This window comes from Podarcis raffonei, chromosome 1 (genome assembly GCF_027172205.1).
Source record: "Podarcis raffonei isolate rPodRaf1 chromosome 1, rPodRaf1.pri, whole genome shotgun sequence".
NCBI lineage: Eukaryota > Metazoa > Chordata > Lepidosauria > Squamata > Lacertidae > Podarcis > Podarcis raffonei.
This window is the reverse complement of record NC_070602.1, coordinates 90,586,641-90,599,912: the sequence shown is the minus strand read 5'-3', so window position 1 is coordinate 90,599,912 and position 13,272 is coordinate 90,586,641. Positions and strand designations below refer to the sequence as shown.

General features: G+C 41.6%; 1 protein-coding gene across 36 annotated transcripts in view; it reads left to right on the top strand.

Moving 5' to 3' along the window:
• The window catches only part of CLASP1 (cytoplasmic linker associated protein 1), a 161,712-nt gene that overhangs the window by 124,610 nt on the left and 23,830 nt on the right, over window positions 1-13,272 (top strand). For 20 of the 36 annotated variants that reach the window (XM_053403302.1, XM_053403281.1, XM_053403285.1 and 17 more), the window contains 4 exons: window positions 3,028-3,120; window positions 5,596-5,739; window positions 7,825-7,931; window positions 13,103-13,219. In XM_053403302.1, coding sequence (XP_053259277.1) covers window positions 3,028-3,120; window positions 5,596-5,739; window positions 7,825-7,931; window positions 13,103-13,219 — 461 coding nt within the window. The remainder of the gene's footprint in view (window positions 1-3,027; window positions 3,121-5,595; window positions 5,740-7,824; window positions 7,932-13,102; window positions 13,220-13,272) is intronic. The other 16 variants (XM_053403378.1, XM_053403436.1, XM_053403542.1 and 13 more) reach the window with 3 other exon arrangements.

Genomic DNA, 13,272 nt, shown 5'->3' with positions numbered 1-13,272 from the left:
GTCTAGGATGATTTAAAAAACATTAAAACAAATTAAATACAGCCAGCAGTAATAACAGATCAAACAGCATAAAAAGTAGTAGCAACAATAGGAGACAATCTTCACAGAGTAGGTAAAATAATTGAAAGGCCTGGGAAAATAGGAAAGTCTTTGTCTGGTGCCTGAAAGATAACAAGGTAGGTGCCAGGTGAGCTTTCCTAGGAAGGGAGTTCCACAGATGGGGTGCTGCAACCAAAAAAGGCCCTTCTCTGCTCACTACCTAATTCCCCTTTTAACAGTGGGAGTACCCAAAGGGCAGCATGAACAGATGTTACACACACACACTTTCAGTTCATACATAATATTTATTTCATATAATTACAAAAGAGGCACTTTGGAATTGTCTACAATAAGCAGAATACCTTTCTGTAAATATGTGCTTTGCATTACTACAGTATTATGATGCTCTGGCCCCCACCCCCATACTTTCCTTGCATTCTTTAAAGCTAGATTATTTGGATTAATTAATAAGAAGATTTCCACAGCAGGGCAGTGTCTGGAACCTTCTGTTTGTTTGTTTGTGTGTGTGTGTGAGAGAGAGAGAGAGAGAGAGAGTCTTTGTTGTGCTGCCCATCCTTAATGGGCTAATTTACATGTCTCTGTGTGATAAAGAAAGAAAAATATAGTTTTAAAGCAACTTGCTGGTGAAATAGCATTTTAGCAAGGACTAGGAAGTTTCCAGCTCTGCCATTAGGTGTCACCATTGCTACACACAAGTTGAGAGAAATCTCACCTTGTTAAAGTTTATATAATAAGAAAAAGATACAACCTGTGGATGTTAGGGAGGATAAGGCAGCGGGTGATAAAAACACAGAGAGAAACTGAAGAGAAAGGTCCACTCAGAAAAACCTAAATGTCAGTGAAAAATTACTTTATCCAAACACAGATTTCATACAAAAGACAAAATAGGCATTTGCATGCAAATACAAAAAGCATTAACTGCATAATTTTCACATGGGAAGGAAGCAAATTATGGCTATTTAATTCAATTATAAATGATCTGAAGTCAGTTTTTGCTGTTAACACCAAATTAAAATCAGAAGCAGACAGTGAAGAATTCTAAAGGCGTCTCTTCAAACTGAATGACTGAGCAAAAAAAATGTCTGATTAGATTCAGCACAAGTAAGAGCAAAGAGATAGGGGGTATGTAAGGAGGGCTCTTTAAATATACTTATTCATAGAAAAGCATTCTGGAGAAGTATAAAACTTGCACTTTTCAAAAGACAAGGGGGGAAAGGAGCCTTTAAAAACCTCTTTCACACTGGTATTTTAAAATGTCTTTGATGCCATTAGAACCTATAAAGATCTCTCTGTTCCTAAGCCTTGTTTCCAAAACAGTGGCCATCAGTTTTTGTTTGTTTTGAATGAGAAGCTCAAGAGCAATTTTGGCCAGTACATGCGTTTTGAGTTCTGCAAATAATAGTTTTTTTAAAAATAGGGATGAGTGTTGCTTGGCAGTAGATTCTGGGCAGACAAAAGAAAATACTTCCTCACATGGTGCGTAGTTAATTTATCTAATTGCCTGTCACAAAATGTGCAGGTCTCCAGTAGCTTAGATGGTTTTTTTTTAAAAAAAGGATTAGGCAATTTCATGGAGAATGGGTTTTAAATATAGTGGCTAATGTGGTGTTTTCCCCAGATGTGATCTACTCCCTTCAGAACCATCCAGCATGGCCAGTGGTCAAGCATGATGGAAGTTGTAGTTCACAACATCTGGAGGGCAGCACATTGGCTACCCCGATCTAAGAAAAGCTATTTACCATTATATCTGAGTGAAACTTCCGTGTTCAGAGGAACTAGACCTTGAATACTAGTCACAACAAGAGAGGGCTTTTTCCTTCCTGCCCTGCTTTTGTAGGCTTCCTGGAGGCATCTGACTGTCCACAGTTGGGAACAAGGTCCTGACAATATGGATCCTTGGTCTGAATGAGCAGGGCTGTTCCATAAAAGTTTCAACGGGGTTTTGTTGGACAGTGTATGTCTCTTGGACAAGTCATTCATCTGCCATTGTAGCTTTCAAAACGTGGCAGCTAAATGGCAGTCATGGCTGGTACGATGGGAGCTCCACCAATGCATCCATGGAACCCTGACCATGGCCCTGTGAAAACAGGATGCTGGGCCATGGACCTGATCCATCAGGTTCTCCTTACATTCTTATCCAGGTAAGCTGTGGTGTTGCCAGTGTCAGGGGGACAGCTCCGTGGCTCTCCATCACTGTTCTCAACACTACTGCTAGGTGAATGTGCTCTAGAAATGCACATACCAGGCTTAGGCAATCCAATCTGCTAGCACTATTGCAGCAAAAGGCTATCTAATCAACGCTCAGGCAAATATGTGGTGTTGCTGGAACACCATGGAGTGATGTGCTGCTTCTTTGCTGCCCCGGACTGCAATCCTATACACATTTACCTGTGAGTAAGCCCCACTGAAAGCATTGGGACTTCATAGACATGTATAGGATTGCGTCGTTTGACATACTTGCAGTTTGTATTAACATAGTTCTTGCCTAATACTCTGAGGTTCCTAAAGCTTCTTAAAGCTTACTTTGGTTTTAGGAGGGAAAAGATTTGTGAGCAATTGATTTGACAGGTGCAGTATAAAGTCCATGTGCTTTTTCTCTCTCTCAAAAAAAAGAGAAAATGAAAAATAATGTTTAGCAGCAGTTATTAAGGTGGGAGTAATTAAAGTCTGATAGTACCTTTAAGACTGCTGAGTGCTGCATGAGTAACAGAGCAGAATTCAGATAGAATCCAATGCCACTAAAATAATAGATGAGATCCCAGCCAAAATAAGATGTAAAAGATCTTAGTGATCAAATAGCAATTTAAATTTTACAGCATTGGCCTCAAGTTTGAGAAGCACCACCTTCTTTGAAAATGCAGCCCTGGCAAGAAACTAAAATATGCAACTGCTTTTCTGTATGGGTCACTGAAAATATTGTGCTTGCTTCTACTAAATCCTGTCCCCTTTCCTATTTGTTGACCTCAGACCATGCATAGTTGGGTAGGTGAGGATATACCAGCTAGACCATCAGCCTCATCAGGTCCTGGTGAAGGAAACTTGGAAGAGAAGTGTAAACAGGTAGATTAAAAAGTAGTGTACACTAATCATAAGGTATACTCTCTGTTTGCAGTCCAGAGTTCTAATCTAGTCTACATCATCTGTGGAGAGAAATGGGGGCCCGAAATAAATATGCAGTGCTGACTGTGTGTGTGTGTGTCTTTGTGCGTGTGTGCAAATAACTTGGCTTGATGTATGTTTTCTTTCACTCAAGAGTTTGAATTAGATGAAGTGTAATCATTACTGTCTAAAAGAAGCTCTGCAGTTAGTTGCACTGCATGATGAGTTCACATCTCAAGGTTGGGTGGAAAGGGACTGAAGGCTCCTGGCGCAAAGTTGGGGTGTGCCTGCTTTTACATCTGCATGCAGCAGGCACACCCTTTGAGTATTAGCCCAACACAGCTCTGCCCTATTACTGGAGACAAAGGCAAAAAGACATTTGTCTACGTAGAAAGACAACTTTGGTTATGCCCTTCAGTGGCATTTGAGGAATGGCAATCTCAAGTGCAATAAGCTCCTTTACTAGAGAGAATTTTGGATTCAGATAAATGGCATTGTAATTATTCCTGGGGGGAACAGACCTGCAGTAGAAACTGGTAGGAGCCTGCTTCAGAACTGCCAAGACAACTGAAAGGAGCAGTCATTGTCCTGTGGCTTTAGGAACAGAAGGGTTAGTCAATTCAGAAATGAGTCAAGAGGGGCTTTGAATCTGCTCTTTTCTAAGACTCCACAACCCTGAGATCTTGCTTGCCTAGGTGCACTACTGATTGCATGTAGGCATCCTCCGACAAACTAAAATTCCAGCGCTTGGATCTGCATGATCTGTCCCGAGTGCTTATGTACTTTGGCATGATTTCCTGCTTTTCCCTATTATTTTATTGCATCTTTGATTTGTCATAATATTTTCAGTTCAGAGAATGTTCTTTTGATGAATGTTCTTCAGTTCTGTAGAACAAGATGGACAGGAGTGATTTCCACCCTCTTTCTGGGTACAGTACAGTCAGATTCTCTATGCAGCTGGAAGATGCTCTGGCCAGTGGAAGGAAACTATTAGGCCTTTGTAGACAACAGACACACATTTTCTCTTCTTCAGGTGTAACAGTTTGCTTATGGTGGATGGAAAGGGTCACCATTTAAGGACTGAATCTTAACACACCTTTGAACAGCCGGTTTAGACCCTGACAAGTGACCCTTAGGGCTGACTTCATGGCACATGTAAACAAGAAACGAGATGGCAGTTGGATAGTGAATGCTGGATGTGGATTCTCCCCTCCCTCCCCAAGCAAACTCCAGCACCTGTTGGCTACCGTATTGCCCAAGTTTACTGACTACATCAGCTTTCAGTCCAACTGAAAATGTTCTCATGACCAGAGTAGTCAGAATTTGTAATTAATGTGTTGAAGCAGCCGCAGCATTTGAGGCTACTGTCCTAAACACACACACACACACACACACACACACACACACACACACACTTACTAGGGAGTAAAATCCATTGAGCTCAGTAGGATTTACTTCTAAGTAAACATTCTTAGATTGCACTGTGTTTATATCCACATATGATGAGTCTGTTACATGGGGTTTATTCTTCAATTGAGATATTTCAGATAGACTTCATGTGCAAAAACTGACTGCTCAGTAGTTCCACTGGAGTGTGGAGTGTAAGATGCTGGTCTGGAGTTCAGCTTGTTAAATGCCCTAAAAGGTTTTGTAGGGATTAGTAATTTTTGAAGGTGTGTAACATGAGATATGTATCTCTACTAGGAAAAATACTGCATTGCTTGGGATGTATTCAGTGGTGTCCCTCTACTTATGCATGACTCTTAGAACCAACAGAGGTCTCCATCACCATAATGTGGAAGGAAGTGATGTCCACCTATTTTCTCACCCTCCCTGTGCTTCCCCCAACCTCCAGAGAGTTGGGGGGACCCTTTGGAACAACATGGGAGATGGCGCAGACAGCTGCACCAGGGAAGAATTGGCAAAAGTCGCCTCCCTCCCTGTTCTACTGATGGAAGCTGCCATTGGATCCAAGAGCCTTCTATCAAAAAGTGACATACAAGTCTATGTGATACACATTCTTTCGATGTGCTCTTTTATTTAAAGCACTGAAGCTCCCCTTTATTGTTTGACACCATGGTGGATTAGGTAACCCTGTTGTCTGATGCAGTAAGGCAGTTCTGAAGCCCCAAGGCCAGATAGCTGAAACAAGATATTTCATTGGACTTGGGAAGTACTTTGTGCATACACCTTTGATGCAATTCTTGCAAAACTTCAATGGATTGATCTCATTGTTATGGATGTGCTTCGTTGTTATGGATACTGTTAATGAATGTTAATTCCATCTAATTGAAGCTTGTCACAAAACACTATATGTATTAATGGATCTTAATCGCATCCCACGTTATTACTGGTAAGACCCTCCTCAATAGAACATAAGCAGTTTTTAAAGACTGCCCTGATGTTGATTGGTGGGTTTTTTTTATTCCTTCCTAGGCAGCACAAATAGTCCTGATTTCTCTGTTTGAACTGAACACTCCTGAGTTTACCATGTTACTTGGTGCCTTGCCCAAAACATTCCAGGACGGTGCTACCAGGCTGCTACACAACCACCTCAAGAACTCCAGTAACACTAGTGTGGTGAGGCTGTGACATATTTTCCTTAAAATCAACTGAGCCATTGATTTATGTTAAGCTGTTGATTAGGCCTGGCCAATGTATCGATATACAGTGGTACCTCGGGTTATGTACTTAATTCGTTCCAGAGGTCCGTACTTAACCTGAAACGGTTCTTAACCTGAAGCACCACTTTAGCTAATGGGGCCTCCTGCTGCCGCCGCACTGCCGGAGCACGATTTCTGTTCTCATCCTGAAGCAAAGTTCTTAACCTGAAGCACTATTTCTGGGTTAGCGGAGTCTGTAACCTGAAGCATATGTAACCTGAAGCGTATGTAACCCAAGGTACCATTGTATAGCCCAGGACCAGTATGAATAGCATATCATGGTGTTGGTTACACTTGCTGGTGAAACGACCATGCTCCTGAGTCCCTCTGCTAGCAGCACCTGTTGGAGGGAGTCAGGAGTCTCCAGCTGAGTGAAGCCCGATGCTGCTGAGGCGTTGGGGCTTGCTCAGCTGGGTGGGGGGAGCCCTCCCACCCCCAGCTGAGCAGGGCCTGATGCATTGTCCCCAGCCTGCGAGGCGCTGGGGTGAAAGTTCCTCAGCTCCCACCGTGAGATCAGCAGCAGTTTCATGCTGCGTTTTGCTGTCTGGGGCCAATGCGACTTGCTTGGCTGGTGATACATCATGATGTTGAAAACCCAACATTGCCCAGCCCTACTGTTGATCTGTTCAGAGCTAAAGTTCTGCCCAAAAATCACACAGGATTTGTTTTACAGGATACAGTCAAACCTCAGTTGTCAAACGTAATCCGTTTGGAAGACCGTCTGATTTCCAAAACGTTCAACAACTAAGGCGCAGATTCTGATTGGTTGCAAGAGTTTCTTGCACTCAAGCAGAAGCCGCGTCGGATGTTCAGGTTCCAAAAAATGTTCGAAAACCGGAGCATTTACTTCTGGGTTTCTGGCGTTCGGGAGCCAAAATGTACAATAACGGAGGCGTTCGGGAACCAAGGTTAGACTGTAGTACAAAAAATACCTTTTGACAAAGTAGGTATACAATGGTACATAAATGTACATAAAGCACTTCTGCTTTTTCAATTTCTTCAAATATGGGCTCACTAGTTGTGAGCTTTTATAAGAAGCTTGGCATTGTCTAGATCAGTGGTATTTGGTATGCTTCAGACATGGACTACAACTCCCATCCAGCATGACAAATTATCAGTGTTGATGGGAAGTCTAGTCCACGACACCTGAAGGCTATCACATTGGCTATGCCTGGCCTTGGGTTTTGAAGAATGGCTTCTAAAAAGCAGAGGTGACGACAAAGCTTGTTGGTGCTCAGGCAGGGCTATGAACTTTAGGGGATCGTAATGGTAACCTTCTCAGTAAAGATTGTGGAGCCAAATTATATTATTTGACTCAGGTTAAAGTCCAAGTTGGAGAAGAAGCTTATCCTCACCTTCCACTTCCATTGACAGGTGAGGTGGGCAGTCTCCTCCTCCAGCATTCTAATGCATTGCATAGCAGCATGCCAGGACAAAAGACCACATTGGCCTTTGGGTTTTCCCCAAAGGATACTGATGTTGGAATAGTCCTGTTGGAAAACTGCAGTTCCCAAGGGCAAACGCAGTGGCATTTGGCCAGTCACTGGAGAGAGGAGGAAAGACTTCCTCTTTCCCTCTTCCCTAACTAGACCAGAGTTTGTCACTACTCCTGTCAGGTGGGGGAATGGGCAGAGTGGTGGATTGTGGTAGGCAATTTCTGAAGCTGAATTGTCCCCCAAAAATAAGCCAATCTGCTTCTGAAATTTTTTTGGGGGGAGTAGCTTGGCTTATTTTATTTAGAATATATGCATGTGTATATGCAGTGGTTTTTTTCTTTAAAAAAATGTTTAGGGGTATGTGTTCCCCCACAAAAAATGTATATGTATGTGTGTGTTCCAACACAAGCCCAGGAGTCATTTATTCCAACAACTTAATTAGAAAAATTTATTCTATTTAAGTGACACATTATATGAATGAGGACAAAATTGTTCCGTATTTATTCATCTTGTTGTTGTGCCACATGTTATTTGCCCCTTACCCTCTTTTTTGCTTGTACACTTAGGGTTCTCCTAGCAATACTGTTGGCCGAACTCCTTCACGTCACCCTAGCAGCAGAACCAGCCCCTTAACTTCACCTACCAACTGTTCTCATGGAGGACTCTCCCCAAGGTAATACTGCAGCTTCATTTTAAAAAAGATTGATAGGTGTCTGAGAGGCTTTTCTGTGTGAAACATATCTGAAAGGTGACTCCTCAAGAAGAGGCAATGTAGGAAAATATGTAACACATTTGCTCCGCTCTGAAAGTGGGTCAGGAGACAAAGCTTGTATCTGTACCTTAATAAAACCCTAAACCTGTACTTTTATGACAGCTTTTGCACAGAGTACAAAACGCTTGTTTATAATAAGGTGTCTAAAAGCTAATATAGATGTGGCAGACTGAACTATAGGCTCATACAAATGCACATGCTCAAGTATGCATCACAGCCTTCTGTAAAGGGGATTGTATTGTATATTTTTTTCCCTACTTCGCTGTACAATTGAATTTTAATAATGCATTATCAGGTTCGTATCAGAGGATGTTACACTGCTTGTAGCTGTAGGTGCGACTGGGTGTGTTCCTTGTGCATTGTAACAGAGAACATTATGAAAGCTGTGTGACATGGTAGAATTTTGTTAGGGGAAACTATACTCACACATCCTGATCTAACGTTATAGCCTTCAAAATTTATTTTATTTTACTTTTTATTACATTATTCCTCCAAGGAGCTCAAGTTGCTGCAGCTCCCACCTCCCCAATCTACTGTTGAGAATCTGAGGTGAGATAACCACATAGCAAAAGTTGCCCCCAGTTCCAGTCACCACACAGAAGCAGCTTAAGGTTCACAGTAGATTACTGCAGCATGTATAGGCTTTTGCAGATACATATATGTACACAAGCAGAAAGTATTTCTGTTGCTACAGCAATTCAAGATGTAACACAGACTCTGTCTCACTTCTCAAGACTGACCCTGACACTACAGCACAGTTCCCCCGACTGATGAGCTGACATGCCTTAATCATTTATATAGTCAGCACTGGACTGTTGCTGTAGCAGCTGGCTTGGCTTTGCCCGCTGCTGTTGGCTTATCTCAACCATGTAATAATTTGCGCTCATGAAGGAAATTAACCCCTTCCTCCAAGTTCCTCCCAACATTTATATTCACCACAACCCTGTGAGATAGATTAACCTATCCCAATATCATTCAATGAGATTTGCAGGTGAGTAGGATTTAAACCCTTCTCTCCCAGGTCTTAATCCAGCACCCTAATCATTTCACCACACTCACTGAAGGGGATAGCTGTAACTTTGTTTCCTGGGTTTGGGGGTTTGGTTTTTTGTATTTTAGAATTGGGGAGCAGGGGAGCTGGTAACACACAGGCTTGAAAGGCTGGCAAATAATTACCAAGCACAATGAGGACTTCAGAAGTAGAAGGGTAGACTACATAGATCAGAAGTAGCTGACATGGTGTCCTCTAGATGTTGTTGGACTTCAGCTCCCATCATCCCTGCCAATTGGCCATTTGGATGGGAGTTGGGAGTCCAAGCAACAGCCAGAGGGCACTACTTTGGCTACCCCTTGCGCTAAGTTGTTCCTGTGCTAGAGTGATACAGGGGGGAAGTGCACAGTCCCTGCAAAGCTTTATAAATAAAATACTAATAAAATGCGACCTTTGTTTTAAACAACACAGCAGCATGGGTATCAAGGGGAAAGGGAGGAACAGTATCACTGTTGTATGCATTAGCCATTAGGTTCCTGTGACACCTGTACTGTCACATTCCACACAGTAGTCATCACAATTGCAATCTGGGGGGGGGGGGGATCCCCAGCAACTACAAGGGGAAATGTGATTTTCCTGCAGTAAAGGGGCTACCTTCAGGACATGTTAGCCTGAATAGCTTGAGGAGCCTAGCCTCAGCTTGAAGAACCTGCATGGCATATTTCAAGGATTTGAGCAAAAAGGCCAGGGACAGATTAGATCAGGGAAAGCAAAGGGCATGGTTGAATATACTTGATGTTTAGATTAGGGGATGTGCTATAGCTTGCTGGTTTAGTGCAGGCTTCGTATGCATAAGGTCCCAGATTCATTTCCTGGTATCTGTAAGATTCCTGTCCTAAAAACACTCATCTGAGGCCCTGGAGAGCCAGCTTCTTAATGTGCATATAATACTCATTCTTTTCCAGTGAAATAAAATTTAGGGATGATTTAGACTAAAAACACACAAATGCCATAAAGGGCCCTGAGGTAATTGACACCAAATTTGTACTAGAGACCAAATGATTTGCTTCCACAGTGTTCGTCACAATACACCCATAGTCAGAGTAAAGTGTTGCAACTCGGTATTTAGAAACATTTCCAAAAAAGTTTAATTGTCCAAGATGCACATTTTAAGCAATATAGATTCACTGAAGAAGACTTCCATTGCTAGATATCAGTAAAATGGACAGTGTTGATATTTGCATCATGATGTCACTTGGCTATGCAGTTCTGAGAAGTTCAAAAAACCCCAAAGTGTTCTCCTAACCACACACATTTCTAAGTGTGACTCTGCTATTAGGTAAAGAGCCTAGAAGGCAATGCTTTAGCTCAAACATCTTATTGAGGGTTCCATTCTGTACACATACCAGTAGATGCACATCTTTGAGCTGGATTCAAAAAACATATTAGATCAATACCTTTATTAAGGCAACCAAAATGTCACCAAGCAATGTGCAAACTTTCAGGTTCTCCAGAACTCTTAATCTAGCTAGATAGTAAGCAGAGCAAGGGTGTTGCAGAGAAAATCCTGGCTGATGGGGTTTCTGGTTTTCAGCCAATTATTTGCTTTTTATTTCTGGCGATTCCGTTAAGCCATTTCTGTAGCTTTCCAGTTCATTTTTGTAGCTTTCCTGTTCAGCTCTCTGAAATGCTTGCTGCATTTTTGAATTTATTTACTGTTTATTTATTTCTAATTGTGTTCTGTTTTTTAATTTTTGTTGATGATGCTGCTGTCCTTGAGTTTTAAAACAGACAAAAAAGTAAAATCCTGCACCTAGGTCAGAAAGTTGACATAGGAATACAGCCTTGAACTATGAATGAATGAATGAATGATTTGTAGTAGTGAGATCAACGTCTTGCATTATTCTTCAGATGCTTTGGGGCTGATAATGCCTGAGAACTCTCTAACAAATAATTCCTCTTCTGTTTGAAATGTTATTTCCTTGATAGGATGTGGTATTTTTGAATTATAAACCTGTCCACTTGCATGGCTATAAAGTGACAGGATTGGTGGACACTCTCTCTCTCTCTCTCTCTCTCTCTCTCTCTCTCTCTCTCTCTCTGTGTGTGTGTGTGTGTGTGCATGAGTCTTTCAAAAGTTGGGATTGAATGACTTTGGATGATTCCCTCACAGGTAGGTGAGATTGGCATCTGTGGAATTTATTACCCTTTCTTTTCTTTCTCCGGGAACCAGTATCTGCAAGCATAACTGCTCTTCTTATCACTTTTTCTTGATTGACTTTCCTTATTCCGCTGCTCAGAAAGAAACTGCTGTGACATGCAGTAGAATTATTTCTGACTTCCCATTTCCAGTCTTGTAGCATTTTTCATACACCAATGTGATCTTTACCTTTATAACGTATTTAAAACTCAATAGAAACAAAGTGACGGATTGAATATTCCAGCAAATCCAGAAGGAAATGTCCTGAGATGTTAAGTTCTAGCAGTGATTGCGGGCTCCATATCTAGTCTTCTCTGACCTGACAGATCTCTGTGATCATTAATAAACGTCTAGGAGACCAGGCTGGAACATTGTGATAATGTTAACCTAACACCACTCCGAACTATGCTTGACTTAGAACTAACCATGGCTTTTAATGTCTTTTTAATCTCCTGTTGAAAGCCGCCCAGAGTGGCTGGGGAAACCCAGCCAGATGGGCGGGGTATAAGTAATAAATTATTATTATTATACATTATTATTATAGAAAAATATGCACTGTAGTTTTGAAACTACAATTTGAAAACAGAAAGGAGAGGGAAATTGAAAAGAAAAAATGAGGAGAGAAGGAGGGTGATTGAACCCACGGGGTCCTTGCAATCTCCCAACTATAGTTAGGAGAACAGGAATTTTCCATCTGTACTGAATCTCCCTCTCTCCTGCCTTTTAACTTTTAAATCACACAAGATAGAAATACATATTGGCTTTGCAGTGCAATCTTATGCATGTTTACTCAAAAATCCCATTGAGTTCAATGGTGTTGGGCTGCAGCCTTAGTCTTCTCAAAACCTTAATGAATCATCATAACATGCATGAGAAAACTCAGCCCAAAAAACTACGTTTAGTCAGTCAGCTAAAGTTGAATGGGTGGAGCTGGAAAGCAGAATGTAGACCACTCTGATAGGAGGCAGAAGGATAAGAACATCTTTTTGCTTCTATGTTTTGAAGAACAATAGCTTTGAAGAATGAATGAAGATGCCACAGAAGCAATTACCATTCAAACTAGAGTCACAAGTCATCAGTGAAAGCTCCTGCCGTTTATCAGGGCCTTGGACAGCCCCCCCTTTTTTTTTACAAGGCCCATTCTGCTTCAGCCTGACAGTAGACCTGCTAATTTGGAAGGTGTCTTTTTAAAATGTGTAAAGTGCTGAAATGGGGTGGATTAGGAGGAACTATGGGTTTTGTTTGAAGAAGAACTTGCCAATGATGACAAGTATTTACTGTTCATATGAGTATTCAGTCAGAGGACCAGAGACATAGCTATAATGCTAAGAAGAAACACTGTCCTGGAAGTTTTATTGGGAAAATGGATTATAAGATTCCACCCGCTGCCAGGTCATCTGTGGATGTGTACATCAGACCTGGTGACCATCAAGCACTTGGCTAGTTTGAAGCCCTTCTGGAGCCTACATTCTGTTACCCTGGTGAATTTGTTCCAGATGCATATTCAGAACAGCAATCACCTCAGTATTTTAATATTAGCTAAACAATTGAAAACCACTTCCAGAGAAAGCCAATGGCCAAATTTTCACTGATTTCAATTGCAGGATAACATCCTGGGTCTATATTGTGAAATACGCAAACAGAAACAACACATTGACTGTCCTGAAATCCATAAATAACAATGTTGGTTGATACTAAAGATATTACTGAATAACAACATATTTACACGGAGTGTTTCTGTCCAGTTTGTTTCTATTAAGTTCCTCTCTTGCTGAGAAAGCATGAAAAGACTCAGCCACTCAGATTATAGTTTTGTTTTCTCCTTTTTTCTTTTTCTTTTTCTTCCTCCCTTTCTCTCTTTTCTTCCTGTGATCACTGCAGTCGTTTCTGGGGTTGGAGTGCAGATGGGCTGTCGAAGCACCCCCCTCCCCTTTTTCAGCCTAACTCCATCCCCGTTGCTCCTCCTCACAAGACTTTCAGGCGCTCTTACTCTCCCAGGTAACAAGCTACCTGTTAATCCATCTTGTCTGAGGTGTCACAATGTTATTTAC